This window comes from Urocitellus parryii, chromosome 1 (genome assembly GCF_045843805.1).
Source record: "Urocitellus parryii isolate mUroPar1 chromosome 1, mUroPar1.hap1, whole genome shotgun sequence".
NCBI lineage: Eukaryota > Metazoa > Chordata > Mammalia > Rodentia > Sciuridae > Urocitellus > Urocitellus parryii.
This window is the reverse complement of record NC_135531.1, coordinates 275,166,967-275,186,584: the sequence shown is the minus strand read 5'-3', so window position 1 is coordinate 275,186,584 and position 19,618 is coordinate 275,166,967. Positions and strand designations below refer to the sequence as shown.

The following is a 19,618-nucleotide window of genomic DNA, read 5'->3' as shown; positions in this document are numbered from 1 at the left end:
GTAAGTGGCTATTTTGATTGTGGGATGTGGGAGAGTCATGTAACCATTGCAAAGGAATAAAAGATGATATGCAATTACATACAAAATATGTACATGAGAGGGTACATGAGAGGATACACAGTTCTACTTGTATAAAGTCTGGAGTAGACAAAACTATATAAGATAAAAATAAAATCAGAACTATGATTTCAGAATTGGAAGGGAAGGTGCAGAGATTTATCCTGGAAGAGCATGAGGAAACTGGGTGGTAAACTATCCCTTTTTGTGTTGTTTGGTAGTAGGTATAGAACCTAAGGCCAAGACTTCACACCTGCTAGGCAAGCCTTCTACAATTGACCTGCACCCACATCTCTTTTTTAAAAAAAATTTTGAGACGGGATCTTGCTAAATCGCACCATTTGGCCTAGAACTTGGGATCCATCTGCCTTAGCCTCCCAAGTAGATGGGATCATAGGCATGTACCACTGCACAATCAAAGTCTTGATTTTTGTTTGTCGCAACTCATTGAGTTTTACGCTTAAGATTTGTGCAGTTGATGGAATTTAAATTTAACTGAAAATATGAAGTTACAATTGAACACTTATTTTATGATGCACACAAAGTGTAATAGGGCCTGCAGTTTACTTTGAAATATATCCAGAAATTGGATGAGTGGATGAGCAGGTGTCATAGATGAGTAGACATGGGTAAAGTACATGTAAAACTTTTTTTCCCCCCCTGGGGATTAAATCCAAGGGTGCTGTACCCCCCCCTTTTTTTTTTTTTTTTTTTTTTTTGAGACAGGGTCTCATTAAGTTGCCAAGACTGGCTTGTAACTTAAGATCCTCCTGCCTCAGGCCTATCCTACTGTGCCTGGCTCCGTAACAAACTTTTTTAAAAAAAATTTGTTTTAATTAGGTTTATATGACAGCAGAATACAGTTTGATTCATTGTATACAATTGCAGCACAACTTATCATTTCTCTGGTTGTACAAGATATAGCTGTAGCACCGTATGTGCAGTCATACATGTACCTAGGGGAATAGTGTCCATCTCATTCCACCATCTTTTCTGCCCATGGCCCCCCCTCCCCCAACTTAATTGCAGGAGGTAGGCGATAGGGTTGTAGTGCTGAACCCTCCTCAGCTATTAAAAATATTTTATGATAAACTATTAGTGGGGAAGATAACAAGAAGTAAAAGAATTAAAGTGAAAAGGTTAGGAAGGGAATTGGATTTATATAACCAGCCCTGTTTTACAATATTTGTTCAATTTGTTTTTGCCCTTTTTGTGAGCCACATCCCAGCTGTATTTTGTATTTTATTTTAGAGACAGGGTTTCACTGAGTTGTGTAGTGCCTCACTTTTCCTGAAGCTGGCTTTAAACTCTTGAATCTCTTGCCTCATTCTTCTAAGCTGCTTGGGTTACAGGTGTGTGCTACTGCACCTGGCTTATTTCTTCTTATTTGAAGAATCCTCCTGCCTCAACCTTCAGAGCTGCTGGGGTTACAGGTGTGTGTCACCATGCCTGGCTTATTTCTGCCTATTTGAAGAATGAAAGCTGTAGTCTTGTTGATTTGAACATGGACATGTTTTTCCCTCTTCACTTGTGCTGTCCCTCACATATGGCTCTCCTACTATGCTATCCCCTGAACATGGCTTTTAGCTTTTTTAATTTAACCACTGTATTCAGCTGAGAAAATTTCAAGGTTAGGAAGCTTGGTTACCACTGGCTGTTACCCACTTTTGTGTCTTGGAGATCTTTGTAGCTCATCATTATTTCCATATGGATATACTTCTGTATATATATAAGAAAAAGATCCAGTTTATGAAAAAGATGTCAGGCTGTAATCCCAGTGATTTGGGAGACCGAGGCAGGAAGATTGCAAGTTCAAAACTAGCCTCAGCAACTTAAGAAGGCCCTAAGCATCTTCTGAGATCCTGCCTCAAAAATTTTAAAAAAGTTTTAAAAAGGATTAGGGGATATTGCTCAGTGGTTAAGCACTACTGGGTTCAATTCAGTGTATTTAAAATACTGCTGATTAGTACTTAGAGGAGTTAGAAAATGGCTGAAGTATAAGTGGAGATGCTTTCTCTCTGTGGAAAACATTTGGGTCTCTGAAAAGAGACCCAGGGGAAGATACACACTGTTAACTCTGGCAACTTTTCAAATGGATAGAAAAGATAGAATATATATATATATATATAAAATGTGTCTTCAACTCTGAGAGTCATGTTTTCTTTGATAATCTCTCAGGGTGTTAGAAGTGGGAGACATGGATTTAAAGGATGAATTAATGAAATGTAGGTTGACACATTTAGGTCAAGGATGATTTGTTCTGAATCAAGCTTAGCTTTTCTTATTTTTTTTGGAATTTTTTTTAAGAGAATTTTTAATATTTATTTTTTAGTTTTCGGTGGACACAACATCTTTGTATGTGGTGCTGAGGATGGAACCCCGGGCCGCACGCATGCCAGTCGATCGGCTACCACTTGAGCCAAATCCGCAGCCCCTTGAGCCACATCCCCAGCCCTGGAATTTTTTAATATAAGTGGTTTATGAATGACTCTTTGAAAACAAAATCAAGTTTCTTTCCCCTTATAAAGATAGTAACAACTTACTTTTAGTGCTTATTATTTTTTAACATTTTTTAGTTGTAGGAGGATACAATACCTTTATTATTTTTTTAAAAGTATTTTTTAGTGTAAATCAATGGAAGTGTAACTGATGTGATTCTGCAATCTGTATATGGGGTAAAAATGGGAGTTCATAACCCACTTGAATCAAAGTGTGAAATATGATATATCAAGAACTTTGTAATGTTTTGAACAACCAACAATATAAAATAAAAAAAAATTTTGCACACATACCTTTATTTTTTTATTTTTATGTGGTGCTAAGGATCGCACATGCTAGGCGAGCGCTCTATGGCTGAGCCACAACCCCAGCCCAATACCTTTATTTTTATGTGATGCTGAGTATCAAACCCAGTGCCTCATGCGTGCTAGGCGAACACTCTACCTCTGAGCCACAACCCCAGCCCATATTATTTAAAAAAAAATTTTTACATAGAATATTTTTTTTAAAAGATGGGGAGAGAGAGAGAGAGAGAGAGAGAGAGAGAGAGAGAGAGAGAGAGAGAGAGAGAATTTTTTTTAAATATTTACTTTTTAGTTTTCGGTGGATGCAACATGCTTGTTTGTATGTGGTGCTGAGAATCAAACCTGGGCCGCACGCATGCCAGGCAAGTGTGCTACCGCTTGAGCCACATCCCCAGCTCGTACATAGAATATTTTAAACATACAAAAATAAAATATCCTTTCAGTGAGCCTAAACCCAGAGTAGCTTTTCCTTCCTCTTTCCCAATATTCTCTGCCTTTTCCCTGTTTCATCCTTCATGGCATTTACCACAGTGTGCCAGTAGTTTGGTTATTTGTCTTCCCAATTTTGTAGATTATTGACACCAGTTATATAAGCCTTCAAATATTTCTTGAAGGAATTAGCAGTGTTTAGCAGTTAGAGAACAGTTCAGTATCTATGGCTCTACCTCTTTAAATTCGTCTCATTATTTTGTAGAATTGATACAATGAAAATATTTGGATCATGTTCATTTTCCACTATGACATATCACAGTGTTATGATTACATAATTCTTGAATACTCAAGCAAACACTACTTTAGGTTAGAGTCCTAGAAAATTGAAATTGCTGTACATTAAGTATGATTTTTGACATTTAAAATTTAGAGGTATAAGAGAGTCTCATAAAAATGACCACAAGGAATAGATGCTGATATATAATTATACCAAAACAATGGCATAAAACTCTGTCCTCACACATAGCTGATATGAGAAACATATATTCTGATTCTGAAAAACAACACTTGGTGATAGGCTACATATTCATTGTTTGGACCAGTCTTTATCAATGTTGAAGTATTGTTGCAAAGCAAGTATAGACTGTTTTGTATAAGCTATGTTAAGTACATAAACCTCATTCATCTCATTATTATGATGTTCACAATTGTGATAAGAACATGTGTTGAGAATACTCCAAAAATATTGCCTTAATTTGTGCCTTTATACTCTAAAGGTCATTTGCCAAACATAAAATTGTTTTTGTACGTAGGGATCACCTTGCTGTAATCTACAAGGTATTTGGTGTTTGACTTTCAGTAATAGTTCCTGGATAAGAATCACTATCAATCTGCCCCCATGGGGGAGAAGGTATTTGTCATTCTCTCTTCCTTCCCTCAGTAGCTCACATAATCACTGTGCTTAATAAGTGTGTTACTAAGTCTTTATAAAGAAGAATTTAAAAAGTATTCCATTTAAGAAAAGTGGAAATAAATGCTAAGTTAGACTTGAATTAAATGTGGAAGTGAATTGGATTTGAGAGACTTTGTAGTCTTAATACCCTTTTCCCTTTTGTATCTTGATTACTGGGTAGATGTAAGAAACATCTTTAAGAGGATGTACTAAAAATGTTATAGTGATAAGCTGACCTACTACCCTCACTGACTGGCTGATTATGGTAGCCAAGCAGGACTGCAGACCTGTTCAAGCCAGATATGAGAGCCTTTTTTTTTTTCTTTTTTCTTGCCATGTAGGCTAAAAGTTGCTGATTCTGGTCTAGTCTATGAGATCCTAAAAAGAAGGAAATATTAAGTGCATTTAGCGTTTTAATGATTATGCAAGCTATATGACCTGAGAGGATTTATATGACAAAATGACTTGCTCTATATTTTAGAAATAGTTGGGCATAGTTAATGAGGAGTGGTTGATCATTTTATAGTATTCTCAGAGTAGACCTTTGGTCCCTTGTTCTCATACCTGTTGACCATATATGAAAAAAGCAAGGCAAACGAGGCATGGTGGTACATGCCTATATTCCCAACTACTTGGGAGAGGTTGAGATAGGCAGATTGCAAGTTCAAGGATAGTCTGGGCAACTTAGCAAGACCCAGTTTCAAAAAAAAAAAAAAAAAAAAGACCGGGAGGCATGATGGTGTAGGATTAAAATCCCAGTGGCTCCAGCATTGTAAATTCGAGAGTATAGCCCCTTTCTTACTTAAGAATTTGACTTTTGTAATATACTCTCTCAAATGTTTAACTTTTTAAAAAAATATATATTTTTTAGTTGTAGATGGATACAATATATTTATGTGGTGGTGAGGGTTGAATACAGTGCCTCATACATGCAAGGCAAGTGCTCTACCACTGAGTAACTATTCCACCCCTCCCAAATGGTTTGGTAGATATTTTTTGGCCATTTTCCTTCTCTAGTTCCTTTTTCATTCGTGATGGTGGACCTATTGTCTACTTACCTTTTCTTTGAAATTTCAGTTATTTAATTGTATTTAATATATACCTATCCATTGGGTTAGGGGATGTAGATAACTGGTAGAATGCATGCTTATGTATAGGGTATAGGTATGTATAAGGGTCCTAGGTTCTATCCTCATCACTGTACAGAAGGAAAAAGATGCCAGCCATCATGTTAATAATTGGCAATTTATTGGAGAAACAAACTTAGATGAAGGTAACACATTTGTAGATCTTATTGGGTTATTAATTAGCAGAGCCAGGAAATGAGGCCAGTAGGGAGATACAGAGCAGTAAGCTAGTTCCTGGTGAGCCAGAATTGTCTTATTTGCCTTTATATCTCAATACCTCTCAATCTTTTTATAAAAAATTTTTTTAAATATTTTTTTTCTGTTGTAGATGGACACAATACCTTTATTTTATTTGTTTGTTTATTTTTTTATGTGATGCCGGGGATTGAATCCAGTGCCTCACTATGCTAGGCAAGGGCTCTACCACTGAGCCACAACCCCAGCCCCTCAGTCTTTTTCATTCCTTTTTCATTCTTTTTTCATTCTTTTTCATTCCTCAAGTAAGACAGGCTTACTTGAAGTCCTTGGCATTCTCACTTAAGAAAGAATGATTTCTGTCATAAGCAAAGGTGATTTTTCTGTTCCATCTTATTGTAAAGTTGTTTAATTTATGCTGCCTTTGTGTATGTAACTTACCATACTGTATAGGACATAGTCATTTCCTTCTTTGTCTAGTGTGGGTAGTTGTTCAGACTTGCAGTACCAGATGTCATTTATTCCTTTTTTCTTGGAGGGTCCAAATGCCATTACTTGTTTCACGCAGGCTTCTAATTTTGTAACACTTCAGTTTCCTTATTTGAAAAATAGGAATGAAGCAATGGTTTCTAGGGTTCATTGGCAGATTTAAATTTACTCCTACAATAAACAAATCGGTTAAACATTATGCAAATTATATTTATTACTATTGTTATTTAGCTCCAAGTTCATATTCTAAATCCAAACCCAGTCTCTGGAAGACCCATGAATAAGACATAAGTGGGGACACATTAGAAAAATAAGATTGGTTTTAAATGTCAATTTAAAAAGTGGAAACATTGCATATACTGCATAGGATACACAAGCATTTTATTTATATTTATTGTAAAATAGGTACAGTTTTCCTTCAGTTTTTAGCATTGCTTGTCAAATTCGTGATAGGTAGTGATGTTATTTATGAATAATAATCTGGCTTTGGGTCTGTTCATGAGTCTGTTCTGGGTTACTAAATTAGAGATTTGTTCCTCAGTCCCATCAGATATCATTCCTCTGATAAAAAATTTTATATAAATACAAGCAGCATCTGTATCCCTTCCATACTTCTGGCCATTTGACTAGGAAGCATACCCCATCCTAAACTCGCCCCCCCCCCCCCCCCAGTCTTTTTCTCTTTCTTTCTGGAGCCCAGGGGTGTTCTACCGTTTTTACTTTTTAATTTTGAGACAGGGTCTTAAGTTGCCTAGACTGGCCTTGAACTTGAGATTTCCCCTGCCTCCTCAGCCTGTGTCACTGGGATTTCCTTTGTTTTTTTTTTAAAGTTTTACACCAAGGGGAGGATTGAACTAAAAAAAAAGAATTTTTTTTTTTTTTTTTAACTAGCCTTAGTAGTCTTTCTTTTGTGTTTAGCAGTTAGAAGAAAACCAATTTCCTAAATGTTTGATTGAGGTTTTCCTTGAAGGACCACCATATTTTTCACTGCATAATCATCAGAGAATTTATGTTCCTTTTTTTTTCTTTGCAAGAGTGAGGTGTGACCATTATGAAGCTTTTTTTTTTTTTTTTAAAGAGAGAGTGAGAGGGAGAGAGAGAGAGAGAGAATTTCAATATTTATTTTTTAGTTATCGGCGGACACAACATCTTTGTTTTGTATGTGGTGCTGGGGATCGAACCCGGGCCGCACGCATGCCAGGCGAGTGCGCTACCGCTTGAGCCACATCCTCAGCCCCTGAAGCTTTTTTTAAAAATTGTGCCAGTATTACTTAAACATAATTTCTTATTAAACTGTCTTTGGTGCAAGAACTGCAGTGACAGTGATTATGTGGTAAAATAGCAGTTTTCTTGTTATCAAAAATATTTTTTTGTAATGCTGGGAATCAAACCGAGGACCTTATACATGCTAGGCAAGTGCTCTATACTACTGAACTACATCCCAACCCTATTTATAAATTTTATTTTTTAGTACCAGGATTGAGCCCAGGGGCATTCTACCATTCTCCAGCCCTTATAATATTTTGTTTTGGAGTAATCTGAAATTTTTTCTTGGCTGTTCTTGAGCTTGGGTTCCTCCTCCTTCAGCATTCCAAGTGGCTGGGATTACAGGTGTGTGCCACCTTATCCCGTCTTGTTGTAAAATTTAATATGGAATTCTGTTTTTCCTAAATGAAGTTTTCTTATAGAACTATTTTTCACTTTCAATTAATAATACCATTTTACTCAAGCTACGAATATTTTTGTCATAGTTAGGCTGCAAGCAGAGTTGTAGGATTGTTTTTAACCTTGAAGGTGCCCATTAACCTTTATTATTATTATTATTATTATTATTATTAATTTTTGGTACCAGGGATTGAACTCGAGTGCACTCTACCACTAAGCCACATCCCAAGCCCTATTCTGTATTTTATATAGATAGAAACAGATCTCACTGAATTGCTTAGTGCCTCGCTTTTGCTGAGGCTTGCTTTGAACTTGCGATTCTCCTGCTTCAGCCTTCCTAGCTGCTGGGATTTCTACCCATTAGTCTTTTTATGTTTCCTTCTTTGTCTTTGTGTGTGTGTGTGTGTGTGTGTGTGTGTTGTGTTATTTTTTTTTGAACTCAGTGTTGTACATGTCATCTATTTTATTTCAGTGTTTTAGGATTTAGCATTAAAGGTTTTATATGAAAAATCTTGATTATTCCCACAGAAATGAAGGGTGTGTTCATTGTTAGAAGAGAGTGCTTTGTTTCAGTAGTGTATTTCATGACTTAATGGGAGAATATTAACAGATTGGGCTTAAAACTTTTAGTTTCAATAATTATTTATGAGGTAGCCTATTAAGATGGAATTTTTGAGTTTTTTAATGTATTTCAGGTCACCAAAACAAACACATAATTTCTAGCAGTATTTTTTTTTCTTTCCTTTTTTGTGGTACTCGGGATTGAACCCAGGGCCTTGTCCATGCTAGGCAAGCACTGTACCAGTCCCTTTGTTTGTTTTAATTAGCTTTTCTTATTCTGAGACAGGGTTGATGCTGGCCTTGAACTGGAGATACCTCTCTGCCTTGAAGTAATAACAGTAGGCATACATAACAAATTGGTTAAGACAGTACCGAATATTCCCATAGCAAGAAGGAAAACATGTCAGGTGCTGTGAGGCACTCCCGTAATTCCAGTGATTTGGGTAGCTGAACAGAAGGGTCACAAGTTCAGGCCAGCCTGGGCAATTTGGCGAGGCCGTGTTTCAAAATAAAAATTACAAAGGGCTGTAATAAAAATTACAAAGTTCAGTGATAGAGTACCCCTAGTTTCAATCCCCAGTACCACTTAAAAAAAATAAAAGAAAAAAAAAAGAAAAAAAATCATTGCATGGTGAACTATTTTGACTCTTTGGGCTTTTATCTGGAGCCAAAGAGGAAGGAGTGCATTTTGATTAAAATTGAGGTGATGGTAATCTGTGGAAGGTAAAGTGTTCTCCTCAGTATCAAGATTCAGAGAACTGGTTCCTCAGTAGATTTCTTGAACTCCATTTGGATTAATCTTGCATGGCAAGGGATGAACCTGACTGTCTCCAAGGGGAGGTGCCTTTCCAACTATGATTTTTGTTTACCTGGTAGAGGGGAGATTATATATGTTAACATGCATCCCCTACTTCCTTACTATTTATGGACCTCAGGGCACTGGGCACTCTAGGCAAGAGCTATACCGTTGAACTACAAGCCCCACTCTCATGTTAATCTTTTATTCTGATTCCAAAGTTTGACAGTCTGATTTCCTTCCTTAAGGATCAATTTTGACTTTTAAAGGCAGGGAACACTTTGATAATCAAATGTGTTTGTGTTTGCCATTCTTTCTCTATTAAATCTCAAGAATTGTCCACAGATGGTTTGTGGGCTGATAATAGTGCCGGTTGACAGGAAGAGGTATTAAGGTTCTTTAAAGACCATAGGTAAGTTATATTTATTTGAATGACTTACCACCCTATGACATAAAGTAGGTGTTTAATACCAGAAAGTGGGCAGATGAGAACTACCAACCCTGTTTAATAATAGCATTCTTTGCTTTTCAGAGTGAGAAAAACAGTATTTTGTACTATTCTGTACAGTATCTGTACTATTCAGGGTCTAGGTGAAATGGTATTGAGATGATGTTTGAAATACTGAAACTTCTAGAATAAATTCTGAAAAAAAATTGGCCTTTTACTTCTTAATGTAGTACAGTTGTTTTGTAGTATAATAGTACAACCAGGAAATCACTTTAACTATGTCTTCCATTTCTTGTACTCACAAAATGAGAATCTAAGAATGTAGGGGCCAGGTATTCATATTTTAACAAAGCTTTCCTACTGATTGCTTTACCCTATTAAAACACTATTGATTGTCTTTTAGAGCAAAAACTCACTTCTGATGTAATTTTGCTAGAAATTAACCCATGTTAATGGTGATTTTTTTGGGGGGTTAAGTTTCTACCAATTTGTCATATTTTTGTTTTATCACAGTATTGTTTTTATTCTTTAAAGAAGTGTAGATGCGGGCTGGGAATGTGGCTCAGGCGGTTCGATCCTCAGCATCACATACCAACAAAGATGTTGTGTCCGCCGAGAACTTAAAAAAAAAAAAAAATAGATATTAAAGATTCTCTCTCTCTCAAAAAAAAAAAGAAGTGTAGATGCTTATCATGCAGTGAGCCCTTCTATAAGATTGGCACTTTGATCTTTACTTGAATTTTCTTATTTGATCCTTACTCTATGAGGTAAATTCTTTATCCTCATTTTATTGATAGAGTGAGGCACAGAGAAGTGTATATGCACAGGGTTATACAACTTGGTGTTGCAGTGAGGATTCATTCTTGGGCAGTTTGACTCTGGAGCTTTGCACTTTGAAATGTGTTAGAGCAATCCACATTATTGTTTAAAAGGGAGTAATGAAGATTCCAGACTTCCAGCCCTCTTTCACAAAGGCAATGTTAACAAAACCTGTTTTATGAATCCTTCCCTTTTTTTTCCTCTCCCTTCTTTTTTCTGGTACTGGGTGGGGATTGAATCCAGTGCCTTGAGAATGCTACAAGTATTCTACCAAAGTTAGGTTGCTGGCTCTTTTAAAAAGTTTTGAGGCAGGTCTTAATGAAGTTGGCCAGGCTTCTCAGCTTGATCACTTCTTTCCTTAGTGGATTCCTTCCCCCAAACTCCTAATAGCAGGGATTACAGGTCTGTGCACCACATCAGAATCATTCCATTAATTTTTTGGAGGGTGGGTGGGTGCCAGGGATTTATCTCGGGGGCCTAGGGCATGCTAGTTGAGCACTGAGCTACACCCCCAAATCCTATTCCATTAATTTTTTTAACACATAGACAATATTAAAAAATTATTTTTAGGATTACAGGCACGTTCCTGTATGTATGTATGTATGTACATACAAAGAAGATTTCCCATAAAATATAGTGGGAAGATGCTGAGCTTCTACATATTAGTGCCTGTAAATTTTAACATTTTTCTTCCTTTGTTTCATTATTATTATTATTATTATTATTATTATTATTATTATTATTTTGACCATGCTGGGGATTGAACCCAGGGCACCCCATATGCTAGGCATGTGCTTTACCACACTGAGCTACATCCTCAGACATCTCTCTAGTGCTCATTCTTTCTTTCTTTGACAGGGTCTTGCAAAATTACCTAGCTGGCCTCAAACTTGTGATCATCTTATTTTGTCTCTGAGTAACTGGGATTACAGGCATGCAATCCCATGCCCAACCATTTCCCATTCTTTTCATATTTGCATAGCATTTTATCATTTTTTCTTAATGAAATTGACAAAACTTAAATTAGTAATTTGAACTTTCTGATTATAATTTACTTTGTTGTGGGCATGTGATGGAAAAGAACAATTTTTTTCTACTGAATAGGGTCAGCATATAACTCAAAACCTTTTCACATTACAGTTCACAGAATCTCTTTAAACAAAATCAAGTATCAAACTTGGTTATGATTAATTCACATTCTTTCTTGGCACCAATTTCTATAAAGTATATGGTCATTGTTATGCTGCCTTCCCCAGTAAATACATATAAAGAAAGAACTCTAGTTGGAATTTGAAGGGAGGCTTAAGGCTCAAAAATTGTGAAAAGTTGGATTTATATAAGTAGTACTTTTCTTGTACCAAAGAGTGAGCCCAGAGTTGCTTAACCACTTAGCCTCATGCCCACCCTGCCTTTTTTTGTTATTTTTATTTTGAGACAAGGTCTCCTCAGCCTCCTGAGATGCTAGGATTGCAGGCATGCTCCACTGTGCCTGGCACAGGGGTACTTTTTATGATTGTAATTATTGGCTTGTTTTATCAGTGAAACTAATCTAATTATCAGCATTTTATCTGTACAATAATTACATTTCTTATAAAAACTGAGAAAGTTTATACTGATGAAGAACTGTTTGAGCTAAATTGATATGAAATACATTCATCATTTCTTGTTCTTGACAATCCTGTAAGATGGGTAATATACTGATTTTATAGAAGAGGCAAATGAAATCTTGGATTTATTTGTCAAAGCTTATGATCAGCAGAGCTGGTATTGAAATCCATGATATCTGGGACTTTTGCTCAGTTTATTGTACTTCATATGCTTTCTTTTCACCTCTGCACTAAGATAAAATAGTTTTGCTGGATGTGGTGGTACACTCCTGTAATCCAGGTACTTTGGAGGCCTCTAACTTGTAAAGAATCACAAACAACTTGTGATTCTTCACAAGTTAGAGGTCAGCCTTGGCAACTTCATGAGATCCTGCCTCACAAACCAACAACAAAAGGGCCGGGGATGTAGCTGGGGATGTGGTAGGGAGCCCCCCTGGGTTTAATCAAGGGTACTTTAAAAAAAATTCATTTCCTTTGTATTATTTCATTTGTTACATCAGTAATGTGAAGTAGGTATGACTGTTGTTTTTAATTCTTTGGTGAGGATTCTGAGGCTTAATGGATGTGATTTTTACAAAGGCAGACTCCTTTAATACTTGTTGTGTCATAGGATTTGAGGCAAGGTGTTTTGACTTCAGGTGCAGTGCTCATTTCTGTTGTTCTACTAGAGATTCAGGTCTCTGTATAATACTAGAAATGTGGAAACAGGCATCTTCTCCTGTTCTGTTTTCATTGAATTGATAATTTCTTGGCTATTCCATGATAAATTTTGGGTGCTAGACCACATACCTTGAGTTTTTTTCCTACCATTTTGTAACACATTGGTGTCTTACACCTCAGAGTGCAGCATTGCTGAATGCTATCAAGTCAAATTTGCGTTAAATTTCCTCCTTTGATACTCCTCGTTTCTTCTCTGTGTTGTGTTGTGTACATCTAATTTTGTTGTTTTGTTTTTCTTTTAGTGAATGGTAGTGTCTAGAAAGGGTATGTCCCTTCAAGAGAGAGGTGCCAATGTCCAACCGGCCTAATAACAATCCAGGGGGGTCACTGCGACGTTCACAGAGGAACACTGCCGGGGCCCAACCACAAGACGACTCAATAGGAGGAAGGTATGTATTTCATGGTAATTTGAAAAGGAGTTGGGAATAAAAGGAACCATTCTTAAGGACTAAAACTTGAGTAATGATCCTAAAAATGGCTAATTTTTCCTGATTTCCATGAAACACCCAACTGAAACTCAAAAACTAATGTCTGACTCCTTCCCTAAATATGGAAGGCTGAAAAAATAGTTTTCCATCATTGACATATCAAACCTAATTTAAGGTTGTTAGCATATGGTGTGTTGGGTTTGTCTTTTCTTTCTACTCTAGTACATGCTACAGTACAGTTTTCCGTCATTTAGATCTTTATTACATGTTTTGAATTGATAATACTTATTGAACGGAAGTTTGATTTGTTTTAAGAACTTGTGACATCCAGCTTTTAGGGGTTTATCCTCATTATACCTTTTGACCACATATGAATGTGGTCTGAATGGTGAAGTATTCTGATTTTGTTAGCACCTGTCTTCTATCTCTAGTAATCTGGTGTTGATCTTTTTTATTTTCTTTCCTTTTTCTCCAATTGGAGTAGTTTTACATGAAGTAGAGCAAACAGTCAGATGTATTCTCTGTATTATAAATTTCTGGATCTGATTGAGCTAAGGACTATCATTCTGGGTAAAAACTGCTCAACTCTGCTTGTAAGCTGAGTTCTCTAATCCAGGCGACTATGGAATGACCATATTTGATAGGAGGAAATTGTTACAGGATTGCCTGATGTAATTTGAGGCATAATCATGTATGTAATTTGGTAAATTATTTAAGCACTTTTAAAGTTCAAATATAAAGAACAAATTGAAACATACCATAGCAACATCAGACTATTTAAGTGGTTAATAAGTGGACTTTGGAGTAGGACAGTTCTATGTGATTTCTACCTCTGCCATTAAATAGTTGTGAGTATTCTGTATGTGGGTTTCAGGAAATCTTAGTTTATTAGTCTGGTTAATGGAGATAACTATTTTATAAGATTATTGTCTTTTTGTTCTGGCACTGGGGAATGAATATGGTGGGTCTTGACTACTGAGTTACAGCCCTTTTCATGTTTTGAGTGAGGTCTTGCTAAAAGTCCAAGGCTAGACTTGAACTTGTGATCCTCCTGGTTCAGCCTCCCTCCCAAGGTCAGTAGGATTACAGACAGGCGTGCACCATCGCAATCGCTTCTTTTTTATTTTTTAATTTGAGATGGTCTCACTAAATTGCTGAGGCTGGCTTGGAACTTGTCATCTTTCTGCCCCAGTCTCCTAAGTAGCTGGGCATGTGCGCTTTGCCCAGCTTTTTATAAATATTTTTGTTTTGTTTTGGATTCTGGGAATCCACCCCTTTCTACTTGGGAGGCAAGGGCTCTACTACCGAATCACACCACTAACCCACATTATCGCTTTACTTATGCTGAGCTTTTAGCACCATGCTTGGTGGAGAGTACTATTCTGAAAACTTTAGCTTTTTACATTCAGATTGTTTTTTGAAGTAGCCACCTTAATTTTATGATGATTTTAAAAAACATTCCTTCCATTTATTATGAAGAGTACTACGTACTCATTTTGAAGAAATTTGAAAATACAGAAAATTACATTTCCACATTCCATATAATGTGGTTACTATTAATACAGCAATGTATCTTCTCAGATTAAAATTTTTAAACTATGTCTTTTGAATAACTAATTTTATACATATTTATCTTCAGATTGTATTTGGATGATTACACATGAACTGACAAACATTTGGGTTGTCTTAGTGCATTGGTATTCCTGGGTTCAATCTCCAGTACCACCACCAAATGAGAAAAAAAGGTTCTTTGAAACCTGACTTTTCAAATTTTTGTGTTCAACTGTGTTGTGTGGCCATAGCACAGTTTAGTAATTTAGTAGTAACTTTGGATATTTACACCCCCCCCCCCCCAATTTTTGTATATGGATAATTATCAGGATACAGAAACTAAGAAATTGGGCCAAAGAACCTTATCAAATTTAACTAAGAATGCAAATTAGAAGGTATTAGAATATCATTCTGCCTTCTTAATTGTTTTTCTGAAAGTAAAATCTCAGAGCAGGGAAGGGACTTTGAAGGTCTTCTCTTCAGACTCCAGACTAACTTTTGCAACCCCTATAGAATGGTATACTAGCTGTTAATATCTAAGAAACTTCTCCAATGATTTTTGGGAATGAAAAGATTTGGATTATTTGGGTGAGAAAAGTTATGACTATATTTTCGTTCTCTTCATGTGATTCCCATTGGTCAGCTTTCCTAAGTAAAATGTTGTTATGGTGGTTTTGTTTCCTGAAAACAGTAGCTCTGCTTGTAAAGCTACATAACCAACAGTGATTGAAATAATGATTGTAACAGGATGTTACCATAGTAGCATTAGTGAAGTGTTTTATATTTAAAAGATTGTTGAACATATTCTTTTAATTAACATTCACAGAAACTCTGTGTACCAATATGGGGTTTCTATTTATTAAATATAATCCCTATCTTATAAATGCAGAAGCTCCCTCACCCATGTGCAGTCAGTAGTCAGGACTCACTTCCAGACTGCTTGACATGAAAGTTTGCCATTCATTATGCCAACCTGTTTTCACTACACAGACTACTTGATTCATATAATGAAGGACTTGGAATAGAGGATAAAGTACTTTCAACTGAAGTGTGTTAATTTATTCAGGTTAGGATTTAAGAAGCAGGTTTTAAATATCCTTTATAATAAACCAGTAAAAGTGGAAAAAGAAGTAGGTTTTACTCCTAGAATTTTTTAATTAATTCATTTTTGATCTACTCTGTTCTCCATATCTGCATCAAACTGCTGCCTTTGTAGCCTCCCTTTGCTGACCACTCCTACCTTTCTTCCAAATCAAGGTCACTTATTTTTTCCTAGGGATAAATGTAAATTATTATTCTAAGATAAAAGAAAGTAGAATCTTTGGAATATATTTTAATCTCTCATGATTATTCCCCTCTGCTTTTTTTTCACTCATCCATCATTACCATCTGTAATTAAACTAGATATCTTACTCCTCTTCTATAATTTTTCTCATTCCTTTCTCTCTGTGAATTTTTGGATGATAGCTGATCTGTTCCTCTCTTTTCTGTTCTCTTTTTCTTCTTTAGGAAATCACTACCTTCCACTGCTTCTCTGTTGGCTTGCTCTCAGGGATACTTCTAGCCTTTTCCACCTCTAGCACAGGTATTTGTAGGTTACCCCTTAGTTTTTTCATTATATTATGTGCTTTCCACCTGTTTTTCTAAAATGTCAGTGGTGGGATTGAATTCACTTTTATAGCAATTTTGCTTAAAGTTCACATAGTGATAGTTTCTTTTTAAATTTGTTCTAATTAGTCATACATGACAGTAGAATGCATTTTAACACATTGTACACAAATGGAGTATAGCTTCCCTTCTGGCTGAACATAGAGTCACACTAGTAGTGTAATCATACATATATTTAGGGTCATAATGTCCTTCTCATTCCACTGTCCTTCTAATCCTAACACCCTCTCCTCTTCCTTTACTCCCCTTTCTGCATAATACAAAGTTCCTTCATCCCTCCCTTCACCCCCATTATGGATGAGCATCCACTTATCAGAGGAAATATTCAGCCTTTGGTGTGTTTTTGGGTTTGGCTTATTTTGCTTAACATGATATTCTCCAGCTTCATCCATTTACTTTGCAAATGCCATAATTTCATTCTTGAAGGCTGAGTAATATTCCATTTTGTATATGTACCTCATTATTTTTATTATAAAAGTAGTATATGGAGAAGAGAAAATTGGGAAGCTTCAGGAAAATTAAATAATACGAATCCTACCACTCAGACAACCATGGTTCATATTTGTACTCCATGTTGTAATAATCTTTTCTGTACATATACTTCCAACATTAAAATAGTAGAGATAATGTAGTAACCAGTTGTCACTAGATATATTTTTTTGCAATTCTATAACATTATTCCATGAGAATTTTCAATGGCTTCATAATTTTCTTTGATATGAAAGCCTGTGATTCAAATTTGGACTTCTAGTCTGGCCCCTCAAGTGTTTTGCTATAAGAAATATGGATATTCTTGTTACATTTGAGTGAGATTCTGCTTCAATTAAATTCTTGAATATGGATTTATAGGCTTTAAGGGTATGAATACCCTTAATGGATTGCCAAATTGTCTTTAAGAAAGATGGGATCAGTTTATACTCCTAATACTTTCTGAGAGTGCTCATTTCTACAAATCCTAGTCAATATAGCACCTTTTTTGTTTTTTCATATTTTTATTGGTGTATTGTAGTTGTACATAGTGATGGGATTTGTTATGTATTTTTACATCCACCCAATATAACAGTATAATTTGGCCAGTACCATTCCCCAGCATCCCTCCTGAGCTTACCGTTTTTTAAAAGAAAAGTTTGCAGAAAAAAGGATTCCTTTCGCTCAAGTTAGCATTTCCTTGGTTATTATAGAATTGAAAATCTTGCCACATTTTCGTCATTTTAACTTATTATATGTGTGTTATTTGTTAGTATTCTTAGTTTTAATTTCAGAGATGCTTCTTTTTTATTTTATTTTTTTAATTGAAACCTTGGGGACTTTACCAAAATATTTTTTCTTAATTTTTTTTTATGTTTTATTTTAATTTATAGAAGTTTATAAAATTAGGTAATCAAGTCTACATCACTGTCTGTTTTTTCTTTGCCTTCTCCATATCAAAAATAATAATTCTTCTCAGTTCATTATGAGTTATTTTTACATTTGACTATAGTCTATTGAAATTGTTTGAAGTGTGAAAGGAAATGGTTGAATGTAATCCATCCAACCCCTTATTTCCTTTAAAAATTTGTCTACAAAAATTTAATAATAATTAATTACTGTGTCAAAAAGTTACTTGTGAGAACTATAGGCTATGGCTTTTCATTAATTTTTTCAAAGCTGAGGATTTTAAAATCAGCATTTATTGTATACAAAGAAATAGTTTTATTTTTGTTTAAAAAGTGTTTCAAAGGGATGAAACATGGGAAAGTACAAGAAGATGTATACCTTCCAGAGATAATCCTTTACTTAACATTTTGCTTTTTATTTGTCTTTGAAATACAGTTCGGCATGTAGATGATTTCACCATACATAATAGTATGCTCTCCTGCTCTTTTCACCCAGCATGGTAACATAAACATTTGCCTATGTTCTTATGATCTTTTGGTAATGTTTATAGGTGAACCATAATTGAAGAATATGGATTTACCATGATTACATTTCTAGGTTTGAGATAGCTAAATAGTCACAGTGGAAAAGTTGTTTGCCCATGCATGCTTAACTGTTTGTATTTCAGACGTCTCTGCAGTATAGGCTCCTGAAAGTGTAATTGCTTTTTCAAAGGGAGATGTATCTGCAGTATAAGCTTCTGAAAGTGAAATTGCTTTTTCAAAGGGAGATATTTATGATCAACTTGTTTTACATTAATCTTTTTTCTCCAGTTTACATTATCACCATCACAAAGAGTAGTGCTTTTTAAAATTGTTCATGTTATCTCCATTTTGTATTTTTCTACTAGTGTGAAACTCAAAAGTTTTGTTTTACTGGTTTTACTCATTAAGTTTTATTCCCTAGTAATGAGATTAAACATTGAAAAAAAATAGAATTAAAATAGAATTAAGGGGTAGGTCTGGCTGACATTACGCAACTTGTGATCCTTCTGTCTCGGCCTCCTGAGTAGCTGTGACTGTAGGTCTGTGCCACCAGGCCTAGCTGGGAATACAATTTTTTCTCCCTCTTTTTAAAAAAGTAATTATTAGTGCATTTAATTGTACAAAGAAATTCATTGTGACAGTTTTATATAAGTATATATGTTATTTGTATCTACCCATTTCCCAGTTTTTCACCCCACCCCAAACTCTATTCTTCTTCCCTAATAGTCATGTCTTCCTCCCCCCCCCCACTCCCAGAATACTTTTTTATGTAAATATTCTCACATGTTATCTCCCTTTGTACTACAGGAGAATTGACCTTTTATTTTGTTCAGCTGATATTTATTGGTTCATTGTATAAAAACTATAGTCCAAGTCCCTAAAGGTTGACTTGGAGAAGTATAAGGCAGTCTTATTATTTAGCAAGAGAGGAATTGCAGGGTAGAAGAGAGGTGACTCACAACCTGTAGGAAGTGGCGACTTGAATCCTATAATTCCCATCTGTTTATAAGGATAAAGAAGATTTATAGAAGGGGTAGACTTTTGAGTCTTTAAAGACAAGAGATTTGGATAATAGGACATTCATCATAGCTTTAAATTTTTATTTGAATACATTTATCTATTTTTTGGATGAGGGTACTATGGATTGATCCCAGGGGATGCTTTACTACCTATTGAGCTATACCTCCAGCCCTTTTTATTTTAGAACAAGGTTGCTGAGGCAGGTGATGCTCATGCTTCAGCCTCTTGAATTGCTGGGATAATATGTGTGCATCACTGCACCTGGTACATTTATTTCTTTTTTAAGAGAAGACTATTTCATTATGTTTTGTTTATTCTGTTTCGTTATGCTTGCTATTTTCATTAACTATATTGTACAGATTTTTTTACATGTCACTA

The 19,618-nt window shown here is 35.5% G+C and overlaps 1 protein-coding gene across 19 annotated transcripts in view; it reads left to right on the top strand.

Moving 5' to 3' along the window:
- Positions 1 to 19,618, top strand: part of Trip12 (thyroid hormone receptor interactor 12) — a 148,437-nt gene that overhangs the window by 26,282 nt on the left and 102,537 nt on the right. For all 19 annotated transcript variants that reach the window (XM_026396213.2, XM_026396212.2, XM_026396232.2 and 16 more), the window contains exon 2: positions 12,915 to 13,061. In XM_026396213.2, coding sequence (XP_026251998.1) covers positions 12,964 to 13,061 — 98 coding nt within the window. In that variant the 5' untranslated portion in view covers positions 12,915 to 12,963. The remainder of the gene's footprint in view (positions 1 to 12,914; positions 13,062 to 19,618) is intronic.